Source organism: Balaenoptera borealis (assembly GCF_965194805.1).
Source record: "Balaenoptera borealis genome assembly, chromosome: 2".
NCBI lineage: Eukaryota > Metazoa > Chordata > Mammalia > Artiodactyla > Balaenopteridae > Balaenoptera > Balaenoptera borealis.
Genome location: NC_138867.1, coordinates 14968216 through 14991806, shown reverse-complemented (window position 1 = coordinate 14991806; position 23591 = coordinate 14968216). Strand labels below are relative to the sequence as shown.

The window sequence follows — 23591 nt, the reverse complement described above, 5'->3', positions numbered from 1 at the left end:
TCTCTGGAAAAATAAAACATGCCACTTTTCGTGGCTTATGGAAGCCATTGGGTTGGTACTTCTGCCTTTCTTAGTGTGTCCTTCCCTTTTGCAGTAACATACCGTTTGTTGCCATGAAGGCAACTGGTTGATATTTTAAAATAGAGTTCCCCAACCTGCAGATAGTATTCGAAAAAGTTGTGTTGTGTGTATGTGCACACGTGAGCACGTGTGCTTATGAAGACTGCATTTTTTGTGTTATTTACATCTTGCTTTTACATCTTGGTGTTTGTATTTTAAGGATGAATATAGTAAAAGTATACAATGAATAAATAGGAGGTAGCCTCCATCACTGAATGCTTGTTTTATGTACAGGAGTTTGTAAAACTGGTCAAACTGGTCAGTGGATGGAGCTGACTGGATGTGATTAATCCTCTACCTAACCAGTGGTAATAACAGAGCCCTGTGTAGATTTTAGAAATACATGCACATTCTGTGATCAGTGCTACAGTATCAGAGTTGTCTTGTGTACACGCTACGACACGTATGCAGCACTCACCACTGGTGTTTGGAATTTAAAGGAAGACAGGCTGTCAAGCAGGCAAACCGATTGTATTTTACATTTGAGAGGCTTTGTTTTGCCTAAAGATCACGTGAATGCTGTATATCTCAGCTGAGAGGGGATCGTGTCCAAGGATATTTTTCAGACATTCCTGAGGAGATGTGTTCCAATGTCTGAACAGATGTACAGACTATATGGTGAATTTATGCAACACTTAAATTGAAGGGCTTTATTAGGAAGCTTTGAAATATATCACATAGTCCTTTGAATATATTATATAGTGAAATCAAATTACTTTCTGAAAGCTTGGTCAGCCAGCTTCTTAACTGTTACTGCTTTATATCAGTGGTAGAAAAGTGAACTGAAAATTTATCATTTCTGTGATTCCCAAAGGATGTTTAGTGCTTGAACTATTCATGTCTTTTAGGAACATCTAATGTCAATTTTCAAAATAATTGCTACCTTTAAAAATAGGTAGGTGGCATAAAGGAAATGAAAGAGTTCTCTGCAGTCTGTTTTTTGCTGGTGGATTCCGGATCTTTTTGCTGGTACTGTACTGAGGTCGTATTGTAAGTTGGGGAAACGTCTGTGGAAACCGTTCATCGCTGATAACTAAACCGTTGAATTCATTCCCCCCCATCAGGTATTCACATACAAGCAGAGCACAATTACACACCAGAAGGTGATGGCTATGGACCCCGTGGATGAGGAGGGTGTGGATGACATGGCCACCTTGACTGAGCTCCACGGAGGTGCCATCATGCACAACCTGTACCAGCGCTACAAGAGAAACCAAATCTATGTAAGTTCCACTTTCATGCCCTAAAAAAATCCCTTTTTTTTTTTTGGTCATGCAGTGCGGCATGCGGGATCTCAGTTCCCCGACCAGGGATCGAGCCCACACCCCCTGCAGTGGAAGCGTGGAGTCTTAACCACTGGACCGCCAGCAGGGAAGTTACCCAAATCCCTCCAGCTTGAGTCAATGTTTATTTTTGTCTTCAGAGAGTATTTCCTTTAGAGAACCTCTAGTTAATCTAAGTAAAATTATGTTTTCAGGTGTTTTGCCAAATTAGAGACTGGATCCATAAATCATGTTCTCATGTTGATTGCCTCGACTTTATGAGGGGGATGACTTTATATCGAAGGGTAACGTGACCTCTTTCTTCTTGTGAGTGCATTCTCTTCGTAAGTGTTCTGTTTCATAAAGAAGTCACGCAGAGTGGTTTCACTTCCTCAGTTAAGGGCTGGGGGAATATGTGGCTTTGCAAACAAGCAGAGCTCAAGCTTTTTTGCTCATTTTCTTGATTTCTCTCCTTTTATGGATTTTCACTTTTTTTTTCTGGCTCTGGAGCCCATCTAGGGGGATATTTATTTATTATTTTTATACGGTTTTTAAAGGTTACTTTCCATTTACGGTTATCACAAGATATTGGCTGCGTTCCCCGTGTTGTACAGTACATCCTTGAGCCTACCTTACACCCAATAGTTTGTACCTCCCACTCCCCCCACCCCTATATTGCCTCTTACCCCCTCCTCACTGGTAACCACTAGTTCTCTATATCTGTGAGTCTGCTTCTTTTATGTTATATTCACTTGTTTGTCGTATTTTTTAGATTCCACGTATAAGTGATATCATACAGTATTTGTCTTTCTCTCTCTGACTTATTTCACTTAGCATAATGCCCTCCAAGTCCATCCATGTTGCTGCAAATGGTAAAATTTCATTCTTTTTTATGTCTGAGTAGTATTCCATTGTAAGTATGTATGTACCACATCCTCTTTATCCATTCATCTGTTGATGGACACTTAGGTTGCCTCCATATCTTGGCAGTTGTAAATAATGCTATGAACATTGGGGTGCATGTATCTTTTCAAATTAGTGTTTTTGTTTTTTTGAGATTATATATCCAGGAGTGGAATTGCTGGGTCATATGGTAGTTCTATTTTTAGTTGTTTTTTTATTTGAGAAACCACCATACTGTTTGCTACAGTGGCTGTACCAATTTACATTCCCATCAACAGTGTATGAAGGTTCCGGGCTTCCCTGGTGGCGCAGTGGTTAAGAATCTGCCTGCCAATGCAAGGGACATGGGTTCGAGCCCTGGTCTGGGAGGATCCCACATGCCGCGGAGCAGCTGGGCCCGTGGGCCACGACTGCTGAGCCTGCACTCTAGAGCCCGCGAGCCACAACTACTGAAGCCCGCGCGCCTAGAGCCCATGCTCCACAGCAGGAGGGGCCACTGCAATGAGAAGCCCACGCACAGCGGCGAGGAGTGGCCCCCGCTCGCCACAGCTGGAGAGGGCCCCCTAGCAGCAACGAAGACCCAGCGCAGCCAAAAATAAATAAATAAATAAAACAAAACCAAAAAAGCCCAGTGTATGAAGGGTCCATCAAGGGGGATATTTGGGTTCCAGGGAACCCATCTTATTTGTGGGATTGCTATTTTGAGTGGAGGCATGTCCTTGTATATAAAAGGCAGTCGTGCACATTTTCCCCTTAATTGTTATGAAGTGTGACTGTGCTTATCTTATAAAAGTAATATCTAAAAATCACTTTTATAATAATCCCTTTTTGACATTAAAGTACATAAAGTACTTTATCTGTCAAGAATGATTGACCTGCAGATTTTCTCTTTTCCATCTTCCTGTTAGTCTTTATAATAAACTGGGCAACTGCTTATAGATGTTTATTTTTCAAGTCACATTCAAATTCATACAGTTTTTTTTAAAAAACACCAAATTTTAAAACTGTAAAAACCCTTGATGTTTTAGTAATTTTTGTTCTTTAGGAGTTAATGTTTAATTTTGGCAGTATGCCTGTGATTATGATGAATAACAGTATCAGCCTTTCCAATAGTTAGCAGGTGCTAACTGAGACTCAAGGCCCTCTCAGTATTGGGGTTCCTCTAATTTATCCTCCCTTAGACCAGGAGAGGAGAATTGGGAAAGAGGAGGCATTAGATATTTGTGGGTTTAATGCGAAATTTTCCTCAGCTTTAAAGCAAGGATGTTTATTTGCCTTCTTTTTAGATTGGAAAAGTGTCATTTTTGCCAGATTGACTTAATGTTTGCCAAATGTCTTCAAACAGCCCTGCCTAGAGAAATTCAGTCCCGTTTTAGTCCTCTGACTGGCTGCGCTTATGTTACGTCCGTACATTATGGCATTTTCCATATGTTCTTCAGAAAAGGTAGCATTCATACACGTTTATGTAAAAATGGCTGTGTATTCCATTCTGTGCACGTGCTTGCAGAACACACGTGCATTTACTCCCTTCTGTTTGCATCTCAGAAACCTCCTCCTTTCCACCTCTACTGGTGTCCAGGGAACCGTGTACCGTGCCTGCGTTATTAGCATTAAGTATTTGACGCTGCCATGTAACTTTGTTTACACAGCAGTTTCCTTGCTCGGTTGGTCAAGGACCTATTTTGTCTTTCTTGAGCCAAGGACAGTGCAAGGCACCTGGCAGTGGTGCTATAAATGTTTGTAAAACAAATGCCATTCATATTAGAAATAACGTAGTTGATGATAAAGGTGAAGCTAGATTTAAAATTTCTTTATTGGTATCTGTCTTTTACAGGTGACTATTTCAGAACTCATATTCTTCTGTCTTTAGATGCAAGTTCTTGTTACACATTTAGTAGTCAAGAAAAAGTAAGTCAATTAGCGGGAAAAAAACTACCGAAGAGGCTTAAAAGGCAGAGCCTTTTAAAAGTCTGTTCCCCAGCCCCACCATGATGATGTTGTAAACCTGACAGCTTAAATTGCCCAGTAAACCACGTGAATAGGATCTTGGTCTTTTTTCCTGGGATGAAGACCTTTTCCCTCTCCTTTGAGGGAAAAACACAGGATTTTTTGTACATTCAGTTTACAGCTCAGTTCAGTTAATTATACCCTTATATGCCTTCCTTTCAGGACCTAGATAATTGTATTATTATCCATATAGCAGCCACACCGATTTTCATTGCTGAAGCTGTTTGCAGTGGGTGCTGGTACCTATCAGACTCTGCCCCATCGAGACAAAACCACCACCTTTGAGGAAAGCACAGCCTTTTCACCTCTTATCCCAGCTCTGAGTGATGCTTGTCCATATCTTTAAAAGAGGGAAAAAATGACTTGACTTATAACAGAGGTGCTGTATTAGTTTTCTTTTACTGGCTTAACAAATTACCGTAACTGTGCCAACTTAACAGAAAGGAATTTTCTTGGCAGTTTTGTAGGTCAGTCTGAAGGGGTCTCACCAGACTAAAATCCAGGTGTGGGCATGATGGCGTTCCTTTCTGGAGCCTCTAGGGGAGGGTCAGTTTCCTGCTCTTACCTGGTGTTGGCAGAGTTCAGCTCCTTGTGGTTGTAGGACTGAGGTCCTCGTTTTCTTGCTGGCTGTCTGCTGATTCCGAGCTGCTAGAGGCCCCCTTCCTTCACATTCAAAGGCAGCAACCCTGGATCTAGTCCTCATGCTTCAAATCTCTTCCTCCTTTCTCCTCATCTCTGACTGCAGCCAAGAAAGGTTCTCAGGTTTTAAAGATTCGTGCAATTAGATTGGGTTCACCTGGATAATCCCCAGTCTCAGAGCTTACAACTTGAACGTATCTTCAGAGTCCCTTTGCCTGCAGCATCACGTAGTCTCAGGTTCTGGGAATTAGGTGGACATCTTGGTGGGGCGGAGAGTGGTACGTTACTCTGCCTGCCATAGGCGCCCTCCTTTGAGTCCTGTTACTGAGAAGGGACTCCTGGTCTCTCCCCCACCACTCTGGATCTTGCGTTATTTGTCGGCTTTCTGGTCTGAGCAGCACAGGTTGCTGGTAAGCAGACCCACCTCCAGGTAGGGGAGTCTGTTGTTTTGTGCTAAGAAGGACCATTAACTCTTTTTCTCCTTGAGGGCCACCCTTATTGTCTGAGGACACTACCAGACCCCAGTAAAATATTTCTTTTAGCCTTTAGCATCCTCCGTTCAAATGTGGGTAGAGAGCTATGAAGGGGTAAAGCACTCAGTAGACAAACCAAAGTTGAGCCCACTTTTCTCTACTCACCTCCTCTTGGGCTCTGTAGTAACCATTTAATTTTTCTACGGCATTTAAAAAAAAGTTTTTTAAAGGTCAGATATCATAACCACCCCCCCATCTGACAGGGCTGTTTTACAATAAAATGGCAAGTGAAAGCACTTTAGGAACTTTGCTGACCTTTGTACCTCTCTCCCCATCTTTCTCATCTAATACCACCAGGTCTTTATTTGGAAAGTTCCTGCCTGGAACTTGGCGCTGCTCCTTCCAGGCACAGAGGCTGTGCAGACCTCCATGTCTGTAGATCTCCATGACTCCAGCCTTGCCGCTGGTCCTGTTTGGCTCTGACACCCGGTTAGAGCAGCTCTGCTCTTTGCATTGCATGAGCCCCTGACTCATGCCCTAATACTGGATTCCCTTCCTAGAAAGCCAGTCTCTCATGTCTAACACTCCACCTTGTCAGCTTTTCTCATCCTCTGGCGACTTCCCAGATGAGAACTCTGCTCAACACGTCAGCTCCCGACCTGGGACCCCACCCAGACTTCCACCCTGAGCCTCTTATCTGTGAGCTTCCTGGCACCTTGGAGAGGGTCCCGTGAGTCCCACCCTCCTGTTTCTCTTCCTACCATTGATGAGACCTGGTGGGGACAAGTACCCACACCTGTAAGTCCCTAAAGACTCGGAGAGGAGGGCTATGTGTCGTACAGAGAGGTAAGAGATGGGGAGAGGGAACAAATAGGTGGGTGAGAAAGCCGGAGCTGGCCGTGAATAGCCCTATGGAGGGGGCGGCAGTAATGATACTGCAAAGGAGGGATGAGAGTTGATCAGGAGGAAAGGCTAGAGAGACGCCATCCATGAAGGTGGAGAGATGAGAGTGCATTTGGTGCGATGGCCTCACTAAACCTGGAGAAGGTTCCTTTGCTGATGGAATCTGGTGTGCGTTGGGGAACATCTAATAATTAGTGGGATAGGTAGGCTGGAGTCAGGACACCTTTAAAAGCAGTGGTTCTCAACCAGGTGATGTGACCCCCAGGGGATATTTGGCACTTTCTGGAGGCGTTTCCGGTTGCCGTAGCTAGAGATGCTGATGGTACCTCGTAGGTAGAGGCCAGGCATCTGCTAAACATCCCAAGGTGCGCAGGACGGCCCCACCACAAAGAGTTATCTGGCCCAAGATGTCAGTCATGCTAAAAACGCTACCTTACTTAAAGCTAGGCAGCAGCATTTGGGCTTGGTGGTAAAGAGGCTACACTGTCCTTGTTAAAGGCTTTTGAAGAGAGAATTTCCCTGAGAAAAAATTTAGAAGGGTTGATAGGGAAGTGATGTGGTATAGTCTGTAGAGGGTAGATCGGCTGGGAGAGTGTGGCAATAATTCAGAGGTGTAGAGATGAGGGTTTTGGACCAGGGTAGAGATGGCGGTGAGCGAGAGGAAATTAGATATGAGACGTGTGGCGGAGGAGGTGAAGGAGCAGGGCTGGCGGTGATGACGCCCAGCCTTGTCGGGCCCTGATGGCCCTGATGGCCCTGAGCGCAGTGCTGGCAGCTCCGCCAGGAGAGGAGAGGGGGCGAGACGAGCTGGGTTCTGGACGCCTGTTGCACTGTATTCTCTGGAACCCGGATCACTTCACATTCTGTCCACACCACGTGGCCCAGAGCAGCTGAGGCTTCTGTTGTACTGACTGTCAGCTCCGGGTCCACAGTGGAGGAGCAGCCGGCCTGGCTCTGTGGTGTGGCAGTTTTGTTTTCTGCCCAGTGGAAGAGAAACACGCTGTCTCCGTCATAAGGTTCATCCTGCTCTGGGTCAGTTGCATGGGCGAGCCTCCTCTCCCAGCCTCTAAGGAATGGCTGGAAACACATCAGGGTGAGGCCGCAGGGAGCCTTGGGGTTCGGCTGCAATTATGGGCTCGGGGAGGCTCCAGAAGAAGCCCTGCTCTCTTCCACCCACCTCATGGGTTCGTTTGTTGGTCTTGCCGGACAAACGGGGCAGAGCTGAGAGTCAAACGAGCCCATTTGAAGAAGTGGGGCTGTGTCTAAAGATAACTGCTGGTGTAAGCACAGAAGACACTTCACAGCTCATGTATTTTTAGGTGTTTCAAAAATACACTCCTCTGGTTAGGTGGCCTTCCAGACCGAATCTGTAAATGTGTTTCATGTTGTTCCTGAATTAACTTCGAAGCCTGCAAAAGGTGTTGGCAGGCAGCAGCCAGTTGAAGACGACGTGTGGATCGCAAGTGAGTTCACCTGGGCTGCCCGCAGTGTTCACGCCGGGCAGGGCCGGCTGTGGAGTTCACTGTTGCAGGCCTGCAAATCTAAAGCTGAGATTCATTTCCTTGAGTTCAGTCTTCCCAGAGAACATTTTTGGGGGTTGTTTTCTGTCCCTTTCCAAAGCCAGTGTCAAGTAACAGCGCGCCTCTCATGGATGGTCCGAAGACCGAGCAGGCTTGGCATTTGTCTCATACCAGGAACAGCTGAATACAGTGTGGTTTGTCAGGGTGTTTTTTTTTTTTTCCACATGAAATCAAGACTGGTGTTGCCAAAAGATGATTGTAACCATCTGTCTGACTCTGTGTATTTTTAAACTTGACCAAACATTTATGCTCTTGAGTTGCCATTTCTACATCGGCACATGATGGTGGCAATTAAGAACTTTGTTTTTGTTAATTTTTTTTCCCCTTTCCTGCCTCTTTTGGGTCAGATTCCTTTCAACAAGGAGGGAATATGAGTCAGAAATTCACTCAAATTAAATGGAAATGTCATTTCTAAATATAAGAGCTTGAATTTAGTAACATCTTGATTTATCGGTTGTGATCAAGTTTTCTTTTCAACTAACTTGCACGCTTAACGGTTTTAATTGTTTAATTGGACAAGGATGGCAAGTAATTTTGTTAGGGAGAAGGTGGCTGTAGAGCACGAGAATGCAGTTAAAACAGGAACCTGTTTGGTGGATTGGCAGTGAATTTGTGTGCCGCTAATATATCTATGTTCATTCGGCCCTGCCTGTGTGCCAGGCTGTGTGTGAGACTCCAAGGATGCCAAATTCATCTTGCTCATGGTAATTGTTTCTTGAAAGATTGAATAAATGAAAGGCACTGTCCCACCAGGACCTCCTAGCTTATTGATGAAGGCAGACACAGCAAATCTTTGACAGTAGCTCAGGGTGACAATGAGTGTGATAAAAGTGCTGGGAACACAAAGAATGAGCATCGCAGGAAGAGGTACGGGGGGGGGGGTCAGAAAATAATTTCCAGCTGAGGCACTAATTGTGCTGAATTTTGAAGGAATTCCTAGAGGAATTCATCCAAGAGGGAGGGTGGCTCATTCCTGGCAGAAGATCAGCACGAGCACAGATTTCAGATAACGTGGTGCATTCGTCCAGCTGCAGGACATGCAAGATGCTGCAGTGAAGGTTGTGTGCAGCTGGCTGGCAAGGTGGTCAAGAGCAGGTGAAGAAGGGCACTGTGTGTGAGTTAGTGACCTTGAATTCATTTATGAAGGCTGGTAGGGGACAGTGTCAAAGGTGAGTTTTGGGAAAACTCAGTCTGGCTGCAGGTGATGGATGAGTCCAGCGGGTACAACCGGTCTAGGAGGAGAGGTGACCAGCAAACCAGATGGGAAATGATGGGGTTCCAAACCAATCCTGGGGCAGCTGGAGTATGAAACATACTAAGAGGTAGAATCTAGGTGTTTGATTGGGTTTGGGGGCGGACAGTAGGCTGACTTTTATAGGATGACTGCTAGGTTTCTGGATCAACCGTTTGGGTAGACCATGGTGCCATCTGTGAAGATGTGACTGTGTGAGAAGAGGCAGGTGTTGGGGGAGCTCAGCCTTGTCCGTGTTGAGTTTGGGCTTAGGGGCATTCAAGTGGAGATGCCCACGCAGGCCGTTGAGTATACAGATCTGCAATTTAAAACTGAAGCTGCATTCAAGATAGAGATCTGGGGAAGTAAGTCATGGCTATGTTTAGCTGTGATGATCGAGAGAGAAGGAAAGAGGAGAATGGTGGGTGGGGGGTAAATCTGGCTAGTGGTTCCCACTTTTTTTTGTTTTTAATTTATTTTTTTAATTTTTGGCTGCGTTGGGTCTTCGTTGCTGCACGTGGACTTTTCTCTGGTTGTGGCGAGCGGGGGCTACTCTTCGTTGCGGTACACAGTCTTCTCATTGCAATGGCTTCTCTAGTTGAGGAGCATGGGCTCTAGGCGTGCGGGCTTCAGTAGTTGTGGCACACGGGCTCAGTAGTTGTGGCTCATGGGCTCTAGAGCGTAGGCTCGGTAGTTGTGGTGCACGGGCTTAGTTGCTCCACAGCATGTGGGATCTTCCCGGCCCAGGATTCGAACCTGTGTCCCCTGCATTGGCAGGTGGATTCTTAACCACCGCGCCACCAGGGAAGCCCGGTTCCCACTTCTTAACAAGTCCTTCCCTTTAGAAGAGTTGTGGCACTGACTTGAACCAGTTTCCCTAGTACATTTCAGATTACTTGATCTCCATCCAGCTTTTCAGACCCACATGATGAAAAGCCATTGTAGTTTTGTTTTCATTAACAAAAACTATAATACATACCTGTGACTTACGTAATACTTTCACATGGTAATCGGGTGGGGTAACAGAGGACGTATTATTATTACTGATTGGAATCTCGAGCCTAGAGGGGTTCAGCAGTGTACCAGGGAAGGTAGGTCCAGGGTGAGGACTTCAAGTCTTCTGACTTGACCAAACCTTGCTGTCTCCATCATTTCTTCCTGTGTTGGAATAGTGACTTCCCAGCGGTAACATGGATCCTCCGTTTCTACCAGCAGAGTGCATCTGAGGCCACTGGGTCACTTTTAGTGTTCTTAGTTATACCCAATGGTTTTTGGTGGGGGACTAGATATAGGTATTATATACCCTTATGCCTTTTGAAAACCTTGAATTGGTAGATTCTGCACTGAAGCAATGCAGCGCATTTCTCCCAGTGTTTCATAGCAATAGGCACTGCAGCTGTTCCAGGTTATTAAAATGGGCAAGGAAATGTATTTTTTTGGTGAGTTGTGTGGAACTTTTCTGACTAGAAAAAAATTTTTACGTGCTTCAAAATAGAATATACTTTCTATTTCTGAAAAGCCATTAAAATGACCAGGAGATTTATATTCGTGGAATTTGGAATCCAGTATGAGGAAACCAGCACCTGGCCCCTCCTGGTGTTTGAGAGTTGCACGTATCCAGAGTTCCAAAGTGCATGGCCTTATCATGGTGGTTTTGGGGGCAGTAATAAAAAATACCTTTTTAGAGAGTGACCAATGGTACGAGCATGGAACACACTGTTGTCTCACAACTCTTAGGATTTCTTACTGCATTGTGTCTTTGCCTCACTTGGTACTTAACTTACAGCTCGGCTCTTCTACCCCCTCCATTCCCAGTTTCCATATTTACTTACATTACATGTTGAACTTTCCTTATTATTCCGCAAATCTCTTACCCATGCAGCCTTTGTTTTAATGACAAAATAATCCATGCAGAGTGGTATGTTCAGAGTAGGGGGAGAGAAGATAAAGGTGCCCCGGCTGTAATTATTTTTGCTGATGGACCTCAACCATTTCACCTAATTTGAATAAACCGTTAGGAACTGTGACTCTTGCTGCCACGTTGTTTTACACATTCCTTTTAGGGAGATTCAGAAGTACCCTTTGGCACGAATATGGGCACAAACAATGAAAACTCAGTGAGTTACGTAGCTGAAGCGGTCCCCACTCCTGTAACTGTCAGGAGAATAATTCATTAGAACTTGGGTGCTCAGACTCTCTTCCTGAATATTCCTGTGGGTCGGCCCTGAAGATTGTGGGAGCTATTTGAAGAGTTTTATGCAGGAGAGTTTTTGTTTTCAGATGTTCATTTGTCGCATGTGGAGCTGGGATTGAACATGCGAGGCCGAGTGGGAGATCAGTGGGGAAGGAGGCTTTCGGGGACATCTGAGCAAGTGAGGCCAGGGCGGCGGAGATGGAGAAAAAGGGGGGTGATTCTAGAGTTAATTGAAAGTGGGGTGTACAGCACATGGAGACAGTGGCCACTGGCGACGTGGCTGGAGAGTCTGGGACGGTTCCATGCTGTACACGGGTGAGTGGGGAAGGGCGTCATCACAGACCCGAGGGCAGCACCCCACAACCAGGATCCAGGATCCTGCCCTCGCCCTCACTCACTGGCTCTGTTCCTTCCTCTGTCAGAAGAGGCAGACGCGTGGCCTCTGCGCTGCCCGCAGGTCAAGGTTATGTCGGAGCAAATGAGGGTGTGCGACAGTGTGTCTGGGTAGGTCAGATTGTCCTCTGTGTCCCACAGTTCTGAAATGTCAGTAAAGTTGTTTTGGAAACCTGTAGACTTAATTGTCATTTGAAATCTGGTGACAAGCCTGTTAAGAAATGACTCAGGTCATTAGTGAGAAGGTGAAACAGTAAAACGTGTGCATTCGTGTTTTAAGAGCCTAATTTATGTCTGGAACTAAGTGGAGGTGCTTACAGTAGGAGACATTTTTAACTCTAAATGAGGCAAGGTTTCCTATAATCTTAAAAAATAACTATTAAAAAATTGGATTCTTTCTCCATACCAGCCAAACACACATTTTATGTATTCTTTAGTTTGTTTTGTTTTTTTTTTTTAAAGGAGAGATATCAGATTATTGAGTTTGGGCTCAAATTCAGTCCGGTTTTTGGCTGTCCCTGTTGGCACATGTGAGTGCATTGGTTGAAGTTACTGTCAGCTACAAATTATATAAGATGGCGACTCAACAGTGGAATGGTCTTTAAGACGTGTTGGAATGATTTTTGAGCCAGAGACACTGGCTGGGCATCAGCTCACGGGCCGGCTCCCACTGCACGGCGGTGACCGGGCTCGGTCTGGGAAGGTACGTGATGCGTTAGGGGGTCCCCCCGGCGTGACCGCCAGCAGAATCCTTGCCACCCTGGGGGCTGCCTCAGTGCTGACCGTCTGCTGTTCAGAGAGGCCGGCTTCATTCCTCTGGAATCACCGGGGACTGGGTACGAGGCAGACGTGTGTCATCTGTAACTGCCACACCGCCGACCACACTGTCCTTCTGAAGCACCTTCCAGCTACTTCATTGGGCCAAGTGCAATGTGAATTACTCAAAAGCGAAACTAGGCGTTAGGACCATTGTGGATGTTCTGTCTTCATCTTTGCTGACAAGGCTTGGGTGTCCTGCCCCCGTACGAAATCCACGTCATCCACGCTGTCAGGGTGCGTGATACCTTAAGCCAGCGGTCCCCAACCTTTTTGGCACCGGGGACCGGTTTCGTGGAAGACAGTTTTTCCGCGGACGGGGATGGGGGGTGATGGTGCAGGCGGTAAAGTGAGTGATGGGGAGCGGCACATGAAGCTTCGCCGCTGCTCACCTCCTCCTGTGCAGCCCGGTTCCTAACAGGCTGCAGACCGGTGTCGGTCCACGGCCCGGGGCTGGGGGACCCCGGCCTTAAGCCATGCTGGGAGACTAGTTCCCCAACCAGGAAGGGGTAGCATGCCTATGAGGTTTTGACCAAAATAATCACTTTCAAAGGAAAGCTTTTAGTAAAAGGTTATGAGGTTTTTCATGAGTGAATCAATACATTTTTTAAAAGTCTCATCTCAGAATTTTACGACCACCATACACATACGTTATGAATGGGGAGTGCAAAACTTTTCACGATTTAGGCATGTTATTTTCTTAAAAAGGTACGTTCATGATGGGTTACTCTTCTAACATTACTTGACTTTAATAGTCAAGTTGACGCCCTGACTGTGGCTCTTCTGTTTTACTTGTAGCTGAGAAAGGGGGTCGGCAGCACGCCTACCTATCTGTATAAAGAGGGACGGCACTGACTGTCTTGACTTCCGCCAAAGTAGGAAAAAGAACATGTTTCACAGGAAAATGGACAGTCTTGATATTTCACAGAATAAAAATAATAATGCATACAGCTACTGGAAAGGTAGAAATAGGCCTGACGTTCTAGACCAACCAGAGGAAGGGGCCAGACACCCAGAGCCTCAAGCATCACGTACCTGCCTGCCTCACCTGTGCAAACAGTCGATGGAAAAGAAGCCACCAGGACCTGTGGCCAGGGCGTTGATAGAGGGTGTCTGGCATCCTCCAGGGAACCATGCGGTTGGTTCTCTGCTCTCCTTTAGAAGTAGGACCCTTTCGTTCCCCAGAGGAAAAAGCTTCCACCTTTCTTTCTGGCCACATCCTCCCCATGGTGCTATGACGGGGAAAAGTGGCCTCTCTAGAGAGCGGAGGTTTCCAAAGACCTGAACATTCATACATGAAAGCTCCACGTCTTTTAATTTTTTTTTAAATTGAAGTGAAATTTACATAACAGAAAACTAACCACTTTAAAGTAAATTCAGTGGCATTTAGTACATTCAGTGTTGTACAACCAGCACCTCTGTCTAGTTCCAAAATGTTCTCATCACCCAGATGGAAACCTTGTACCTGCAAAGCAGTCACGCCCCAGTCCTGCCTCGCCCCACCCTCCCCTCTGCCCATGTTAACTACCACCAAGCTTTCTGTCTCTATGGATTTACCTGCTCTGGATGTGTGAACATTTGTGTCTGGCTTCTTTGACTTAGTGTCATGTTTTCAAGGTTCATCTATGTTGTAGCCTGTATCAGTACTTCATTCCTTTGCACAACTGCATAATACTCCAGTGTGTGGAAGTGTACCGCATCTTGTTTACCCATCTGTCTGATGATGGGCATTTGGGTTGTGTCCACCTTCATGCTCTTGCGAATGATGCTTCTGTGTATTTGTTGGAGTACCTGTTTTTAATTCTTTTGGGTACACACCTAGGAGTAGAATTGTTAGGTCATATAGTAATAACTCTTTGACCTTTTTAACCTTGTTTTGGTTCAAAATATTTCCAAAACATGTTATAGACCTCCTTACATTTGAAAACAGTTAAGACGGGACACACGATACTTGATATTCCTGGCAGTCACTGTGAATATAAATGGTTACAAATTGCTATAATATGGTACAGATGCACTCAGGATGTTTAGACTTTCTGTCCAGTGTTTCTTGCTTTTCTTCTGCTCTGCTGTGTTGCCACCCCCTGCCGGTGAATGTGAAGAGAAGGCTCTGGAATTAGGTTGCCCGCATTCACATCTCACCTCTACCACTTACTGGCTGTGTGGCTGAATGCAAAATTTTATCACTCTGCCTCAATTTCCTCCTCTGAAAAGTAGGTGTAATAACACCATGAACCCGCTAGGGTTATTGTGAGTGGCGAAAGGGTCAGGCCCAGTGTATTAGTCTGCTCGGGCTGCCATGACAGAAGACCACCGACTGGCTGGCTGAAACAACAGACATTTATTTTCTCCCAGCTCTGGAGGCTCAAAAGTTTGAGATCAAGGTGTCAGCAGGGTTGGTTTCTCCTGAGGGCTCCTTCCTTGGCTTGCAGACGGCCGCCTTCTTTCTGTTTCTTCACATAGTCTTCCTGTGCACATACGTACATCCCCAGTGTTTCTTGGTGTATCCAAATTCTGTCTTCATATAAGGACAGGATTAGGGCCCACCTGAACAGCCTCATTTTAATTTAATCAACTCTTTAAAGGTCCTGTCTACAGATATACTTGCATTTGGAGGTACTGGGGGTTAGGGCTTCAACGCATGAATTGGGGGAGGGGGCAGAATCAGCCCATAACTCTCCATCCAGCCCGTGGTGCAGTGTATACACCACAGAAGCTGGCAGGTAGGTGGTGGTGGCTGCAGGGTCCTACCCCCACCCCTTCTCATCTGCTGCTTCACTGGTGTCTGACAATCAAACTTCGTTAGCCTTTCTTGAAGAAGGACAAGTGAGTAGTTTATGTCCATATGGAGGAGGCATGAGGCATTTTGCTTTAATAACTCTGTAGCCTCTGTTTTGCTACTCTGAAGATTTTGCTTAATTTCTGGCCTGGATTTGGTTCCAGTAAAGATAAGATTGCCAGTCAGCTATTTTCCAGATAAGTTACATGGCACTTCACGCGGTGTTTGAGATTACTGAAAGAATACCTAGTGCTTTCAAAATGGTCTTGTTACTTTTTAAAAGTTAAAGATATGTCACATAAAATTTACCATTTTGACTATTTTTCAGTGTACAATTCAGTGTACTAAATACATTTGCAATGTTGTGCAACCATAACCACTGTCTACCTCCAGAACTTTCTCACCATCCCAAACAGAAACCCTGTACCCATTAAGCAGTAACTCTTCATCCACCACCCCGCCCTGTTTCTCTTATTTCTTTAATCCTGCCGTTTCCTAATAGCCACCTGATGAAGATCGGGGTCAGGAGGTCACTGGGGAATAGGGATTTGGGCCTCACTGTGTCATCATCCTCTCTCTTGTTTGCCTTTCACTGCAGTGCTCTTTGAAATGGCTTCATTCCTTTGCACAAGATCTGTCCCCAAAGGTAAAGGAAAAATGTGTGAGTGGGGATCAGGAGTCACTGGTCCCCTTAACGTACACTCGGCGGATTCTGGTAAAGCTCAGACAGCGGCTCTGGTGTGAGAGGTGGCATCTCTTCCCCTCCGGGCGTGGAGCCGCGCTGAGCTGCTTCTATCTCTGCCCCAGCGTGGGTGGCGGTGAGATCCTGTGCCCACCCACTCCCCGCCCCCCACCCCCAGCCCCGAGTGCCACCTGTAACCCGGGTCCCTGTCTCCCCACCCCCTGCCCTCGCAGACCTACATCGGCTCCATCATCGCCTCTGTGAACCCCTACAAGACCATCTCCGGCCTGTACTCACGGGACGCCATGGAATGCTACAGCAGGTGCCACCTGGGCGAGCTGCCCCCGCACGTCTTCGCCATCGCCAACGAGTGCTACCGCTGCCTGTGGAAGCGCCACGACAACCAGTGCGTCCTCATCAGGTAACCAGCCAGCAACCACCACAGGCACAGAGCCCGCTTATTAGCACATCAACCCCCAGGTTTCTCAGATGGAGTTTTCCCTTTTGAATAGCCCGACAACTACAGCTTCCAAAAGACACGAGTTATTCTTTGGTTTATTCCAGTGGTCAGGCATGGTCCTTCTTTTGACTTATGGAAACATTGCATAGTTCTTCCAAATTTAAACTGTTTTATATATTCTAGGGCACTCATCAGAATGCTTGTCTGTTGGAGCAAGGTTTTGGTTTTTGCCAGTATGAGAAGTTTACCCTAGAATCTCCCAAATTTAAGAATTTTTAATGATTTTAATTGGGTGTTCCTAAAGTTGACCTTTGAATTAGCCACAGAAGTGGGACTTACTATGTTATATGTTGAGGGAATGATAGAAAGGCATGCTTATTTCAATTAATTTTTTGTAGGGGGGTGCTGAGGGAAAAGGGTCTTGACATCTGTTTCAGCCGAGTCTTACTCATTTATTAAAATAAACTACCAGACGCCTCACTCTCCAAACACTTACTGCTAGGAACTTCCTAAAAAAAAGATCAATAGAGTTTATTACTTTAAAGATATTTGATTGATTGATTGATGGGTTGATTGAAGTGTAGCTGATTTACAATGCTGTGCCCACCTCTGCTGTACAGCACTGTGACTCAGTTATACACGTATAGACATTCTTTTTTTTATTTTCTTTTCCATTATGGTTTATTACAGGATACTGAGTATCGTTCCCTGTGCTATACAGTAGGGAAAAGATATTTAATTTTTATTGAGTAATTCAAATAGGTCTTATCGCCTGCATTCTAGTGACATCCTATTGGCTCCTGTTATTTGTGCTGGAATCATGTTCTAGTGATGATCAGAACAGCCCCGGAGGAGACCCAAAGCAGACGTGCTGAGCGCCGTGGAACGTCCAAGCCCTTCACTCGTGTGCCCTTCTGGGCACTCATTCCTGGAGCTCGGCTCTTACTGAGACCCGACAGTGTTCCTAAAACTGCTGATGCGGCTAGAAGGCCATCGAAAACAGATGTCAAAATCTTCTTTCCCAACTTGTGGCGAAACAGTTATTATTATTTCAAGGGGACGGGAAAGGGTGTTTGGATTTGGGGAGGATGACACATAAGACCCACCCTCTCTGCCCCCGGATTTCCGACCCAGTTGGAAGTAAGGCGCAGGAGGCAGATGGAGTGCCGTATGTCAGCTTTAGACTCCCAGCCAATCGGGAGCCCCGAATTGCAGACAGACTGGCCCACCTGGTCGGGGTACAGAGAGGTAACTGGTGGCCAGGACCACTGTCGAAACCAGTTCCCAGATGGGGAGGAGCTGGCCAGCCCTTCCCGCCAGTTCACCTGCTAGAGAAACCACCTCCTTTGGGGAGGGAGTGGGGGGCAGACATGCCAGAGGAGGCCCCTCCTTGAAACTCCAGGAGAGAGAAAGGAGGGCATTTGGGAGGTGCTCACCCTGTCCTACGTGGCGTCTGATTGAAGATGGATGAGAAATAACGGGCAACATTTCCGGTGCGTTTGGACGCTGTGCCGTGGACTTTCCAGGCATCGCTCGTCTCTGACACAGGCGCTGTCATGATGCCTATAGGTGCCACGCACACAGCTCCTTTCAGGGACTGTGTTCTTCTTGTTGGCAATATTTACCCATTACTCTTGTTCTGGGGTCCTTCGTTTGTAATAAATCAGAATTATATGAATGTGGAAGGTAGAACACGTTCATATTGTCTCTCCCTGCCTCCCTCTATCAGCTACTTTCTTTAAGGGAAGGGAAGCACCTGGGCAGATACATTCTCTCCTCTTTATTACCTTAACGGTGCTCATGGGCTGTAGAAACAACTTGGATAGAGGGACTGTCCATTTATCCATTTCAGTAAATATGAATCATTGTAACTTGCAGTTAATCAAAAATGAAGCTAACGCTTAGTATAAAAACAGAGCTTTTAGGAGTCACCTTCCCAATTAATTAACTTGCCTTATGACTAGAAGCATTATTTGTGGGCTCTTTTATTAGATGACTTCACTAAAGTTCAGGAGTTAGAATTTAAGATCACTATTTCAGCATACAGAATATAGTTTGATAAGATTAACAGAAAGAAAAAAAAAAAGATTAACAGAAAGAGTTTAATTTATTTTAGGAAGATCAAGTTGTTTTCCACACTTAGGTACCTAAATATTTGCCATCGATAATTGGCTGTGTTTATTACTTTCAGTGGAAAAAAATGAGAGCATGACTCATATATCACTTGCTAGACAGAGCAGTTTGGGAAGAAAGTGAAAAATCAAATGAGATCATCGTGCATATATATGTGTGTGTAATAAAACGGAAAGGGGTTGGCATGTTCCTGCCAAAGACTATGGTATTTAAAAAGAAGGCGGGGCTAGCCGGGAGGGAGAAGGAAGAGGGGACCCCAGACAGAAAGCTCTCATTGTGTAATGCTGATGTGAAAAGAGTAACTGTATTTATCTAAAGTAACTCAGGAAACAGCGTCTTTAAGAATAGATTTCTCATTAAAATGTGTTTTGGTTTTTAATAGACCTCTTGCAGTTTTTTTAGTGGGGCTTGGGGCTGTGGGAATTAAGAGAAAATTGAGTATAAAAATAGAAATTGTAGAGTACAGTAGCCCTATTTAGATTTCCTCAGGCATGATCTGCCCCCTGGTGGCTACAACATGTTACTACTTTCAAAACTTTCATGCTAATTACCTATGAAACCAGAAAATAAGCCTATTTGGAATTAGGCAGGGACCACGTAGATCAGTTTTTCTCTCACTTTACGAGCCTGTGTCACTGCTAGTCTCATGGATTCTAGTCCAAGCCTTTTCTGTTGGTCTCACTTTCAAGAGTTTCTCTCTCTTAAGCTCTAGTTTTATTTTACCCTTCTTGTGTACGTTTAAGCCAATGCTTATGCTATTATAGTTTCTAAAATATAAATATATGTTTAAAACTTCCATGAGCTTTTTTTAAATCTAACTGACAAGGTCAGATTTTGATCTTGGTTGATCTAGTACATTTTAAGTTAATATCAATTTGGGGCAGGCAGAGTTTAGTCTATTTTGTTTAGTCTGTTTTTCTCTTTTCAGTATATATGAACTTTTAATGTAGTGTCGGCAAGGCCTGTGGTTAATTCATCTGTGCAACTCATTGCCCAGGGCAGTGTCTGATAGAAGGGCCAACATCCAACAGCTGTCAATCAAAGGATGGGTGGGCAGAACAACTGTTGGTTTAGGACCTCTGCTTGCTTGGCAGAAGTTTTGGTTTTCCAAAATTGGAGTGATTTTTTTCCTTAACTATGTCTTTTATATTCTGGAATAATAATTGGGTGTTTGGTCTTTTTCTATTCTAGTAGTATTTTAGAAATAATTGAATTGGAATAGTGACCAAAACTTGCATCCTGTGTCAGAAGGGCACCAGCCAGAATAAGGCATGGGGCATGCCATACGCTCATATCAAATGGTAGTTTACCTTGTTAAAAAAGAAAAGACCCAATCACTGCCCTTTAGGAACTTTTGCTTTGATGGGAAGAAACTGATGTAAATAAGTAATTTCAATACAGCCTGCCTAATGCTAAAATAGAAATGTGTACATGGTTGTTCAGAGAAGATGGCAATAGATGCTCAGCAAAGAATCGAAAATATATCTCAGAGAAAGTGACATGTGATCATGAGCCCAGTGGTTCCTGGGAACATCAGCAGGCACAGAGGGGAGGAAGGGCACAGAAGCACTTGCAAAAACATGTGGAAGAACAAGGAACATATGCAAATAGAAGGTACGCCTGTAAGGTGTGGGATTTGCTAAGGACATGAAGGCACTGGTGTTTGAAAGGCAAGGAGGGAACTGCCATTCATTGAGAAAGACCAGAAGCCTTCTCTGGGGGAGCCGAGGCTCGGAGCTGTTGAGGGACCTGCCAAGGAGACTTGAGCATGAGCTACAGGCACAGGACATGAACTTCTGTCTCCCTGTGTTAGTTTCGGAACAGAGTGCCACTTCCTGGTGCAGGGGCTCACCTTATGGGCTTTGTCCTGCATGCTAAGACCTGCGGACCGAATCCTCTAGGCAGTAGAGAAGTTTCCAAAGTCTTGTAGCAAGCAGTGGAGTGATTAGTATATATTTTGAGAAAATCACATGAATCAGGGCAATTTGATTCACAGGATGGAGAATGTCAGGTGTCAGCAGAGGTATCCTGTAAAGGGCCAGGGAGGACATACATATTTTTGGCTCCGTGGCTGAGATCGGCTCCATTACACCTACTCGACTCTGCCCTTGGAGTGCGGAAGTGCTCGTAGATAGAGCGCACGTGAACCGCCAGGCTGTGTTGCAATAAAACTTTATTTATAAAAACACGCAGAAGGGCAGACTTGGGGGCCACAGTTGGCCGATACCCGCACTGGAGGGGAGACTAGCCTGTGGGGTGGATAAAGGGTCCTGTTGCCATCAGAGGCCCTTTCCTTCAGGTGTGTTTTGATCCTTCCTCCCTGCTTTCCTGGGCACTTTGCTCCATCTTTGAGCCTCACTGCCCCTGATTCTTGGACCTCTTTTTTTCTACTGGATCATTAGCATTATCACTCAAAAATTTCTAGTATGTTCCATCTTTGGAAAAAAAAAAAAAAAAAAGATGCATCTTTGTCTCCAGCCCCGCTTCTCCACACGTTGCCCTGCCCTCCTCTGAGCTGCCCCATCATTCTGGTTTCTCCCTCATTCTCCGGGCTCCTCCGTCATCTTCCACGTCCTCATCTTCTGACCAGCCTGCCTCTCCTTCTCTGCGTCTGCATGACTCCCCAGACTTCAGTGCCTCCCCTGCCGACTTCTCCTCTGAGTTCCACACGTGTGTCCAGGCACCCTGAGGCATCATCACGGAGGTGTCTGATGGGCATCTCAGGGGTGGCACCTCGTCAGTCCATCCTAAGTTTCTCCCAGAAACACGTTCCTCCTCTCATGCTTCTCATTCTTAGCAAGTGGACTCTCCATCCTACCAGGTCCCAAGCCTGAGATCCGGAAGTCATTCTTGGATCTAGAAGTCACCCTGCCCCCAACAATTAAGGTCAAATTAACCTACGGTAAACTGTACCAATCTCGTATATCCAGTTCAATGAGTATTGATAAACGTGAACCGCTGTGCTACCAGCGCCCATGCAGGGGACATGGGTTCTATCCCTGGTCCAGGAAGATCCCACATGCAAGCTCCCTGGGCTCTCCCGAGTCATTCCCCCGCTTGCCTGTCACTTACCAACCACCCAGACCAGGGCTGTCAGCCGTCCCCTCCCTCCTCCCTCCTCCCTCCACCGTCTATCTGGAGGCTGCTGGCTTCTCCTCTTTGCTGCCCCCTCCCCTTAGCCTCTGCCCTCACTTCCGGCTTCCTCTCTTGTCTCCCTCGATCCACCCTCCTCACTCCACACTCCACGCCGGGTGATTCTTTAAAACCTTGACCCCGATCATGACGCTCTCCTGCTTAAAAACTATCTTGAGACTTTCCATTCTGCCTACGAAAAATTCTCAGAACTTTTTTTTTTTTTTTAATTTTATTTATTTATTTATGGCTTTGTCAGATCTTCGTTTCTGTGCGAGGGCTTTCTCTAGTTGCGGCAAGCGGGGGCCACTCCTCATCGCGGTGCGCGGGCCTCTCACTATCGCGGCCTCTCTTGTTGCGGAGCACAGGCTCCAGACGCGCAGGCTCAGTAGTTGTGGCTCACGGGCCCATTTGCTCCGCGGCATGTGGGATCTTCCCAGACCAGGGCTCGAACCCGTGTCCCCTGCATTAGCAGGCAGATTCTCAACCACTGCGCCACCAAGGAAGCCCTCTCAGAACTTTTAATATGGCCTCTGAGGCCCCATATCAGTGCTTTGGATATTTTTCTTTCCCTTTTTCATTTTCACGATTTAAAAAGTTTTTTTTTTTTTTACGGTATCAACTCATTTTGGTTCATCTGGGTGAACATGTTTTCTCTGAAGCCCATGTTTGTGTTTGTGGTCATGTTGGCGCCAAGGGTTAGGACTGTAGCTGCCACAGGCTAATGAGAAAAATGCAGGACTGGATATGTAAGTGATGTGTTCGCTGTAAGTGAAGGTGAATTAACACCATGATTGCTGTATGAGTTAATGTTTTATCGAGGCTGTAATAAAGGAACCAGGTGGAGTACGTGACTCATCGCAGCGCCCGTGGTGGAAGAGGCTGCCGGGCTCACAGGAGAAGCAGTGGACAGTCTCAGTGCCAGGAGCGCTTCAGTTTGCGCAAAACAGCGTTAACCAGGGGGTTAGGTTAGTCTTGTTAATTTGGATTTTACTGGTGTTATATTTTGTTTGTATTTAATTATGTAATTTATTCTGGCTTTATAGTTCTGTGGTATGGTAAGCAAAGGAGTATATGCTTAGTCATTATACCATTATAATGCTATAATATACATGCTGTATTATCACATAGCGTGTATAAGCGGGTTCACCAAGCAATTAACTCCACCAGGAGACAGCGTCAGATCCCCCAGGTTGTTAAGGGCTCAGTCCTACAAGACTGCCACTCTCTCCACTTCAGATGCCAGTCATGTTGTCACCTGTGCTTCTGACCGACCAGCTCTAGGTTGGAGCTTCCAACGACCCGCTCCGTGGGTTTGATTAATTTGCTAGAGCACCACACAGAACTCAAACATTTTTACTTCCTAGATCACCGCTGTACTATAAAAGGATATAACTCAGGAACCGCCAGATGGAAGAGGTGCACACGGCATGGTGTGGGAAAGGTGGAGGCGCTTCCCTGCCCCCTCCAGGGAGCTGCTCTCTACCTTCACGTGTGCACCAACCCAGAAGCTCTCTGAACCCTGTCCTTTTGGGGTTATGGAGGCTTCATTACATAGGCTTGACCGATTGATTAAATCACTGGCCATTGGCAATGAAACTCCATCTCCAGCCTCTCTCCCCTCCCCTGTTGAAAAGAACCAGTTCCATACTTGACTGGAAAGCAGTGGCCTCTGAGTGGGACCCCAGCCCCTTCCCTTCCCTTCCCGACTGGCCGTGCAGGCTGCTCTCCCTTTTCCCCAAGGCTCCAAGCCCTTTCCTCAAGCAGGAAAGGGAGGATCTCCCTCCCCTCCCCCCTCCTTTCCCCGTCCTTCAGTTTTCACCCAGTTAACTCCTGTGCGTGTCTCTGCATTTCAGTCTAAATGTCATTGCCCCAGAAAGGCCT

The 23591-nt window shown here is 45.9% G+C and overlaps 1 protein-coding gene across 1 annotated transcript in view; it reads left to right on the top strand.

Moving 5' to 3' along the window:
* Positions 1 to 23591, top strand: part of MYO10 (myosin X) — a 213683-nt gene that overhangs the window by 92754 nt on the left and 97338 nt on the right. The window contains 2 exon segments of the mRNA XM_082380348.1: positions 1185 to 1343; positions 16216 to 16403. Of these exon segments, the coding sequence (XP_082236474.1) occupies positions 1185 to 1343; positions 16216 to 16403 (347 nt within the window).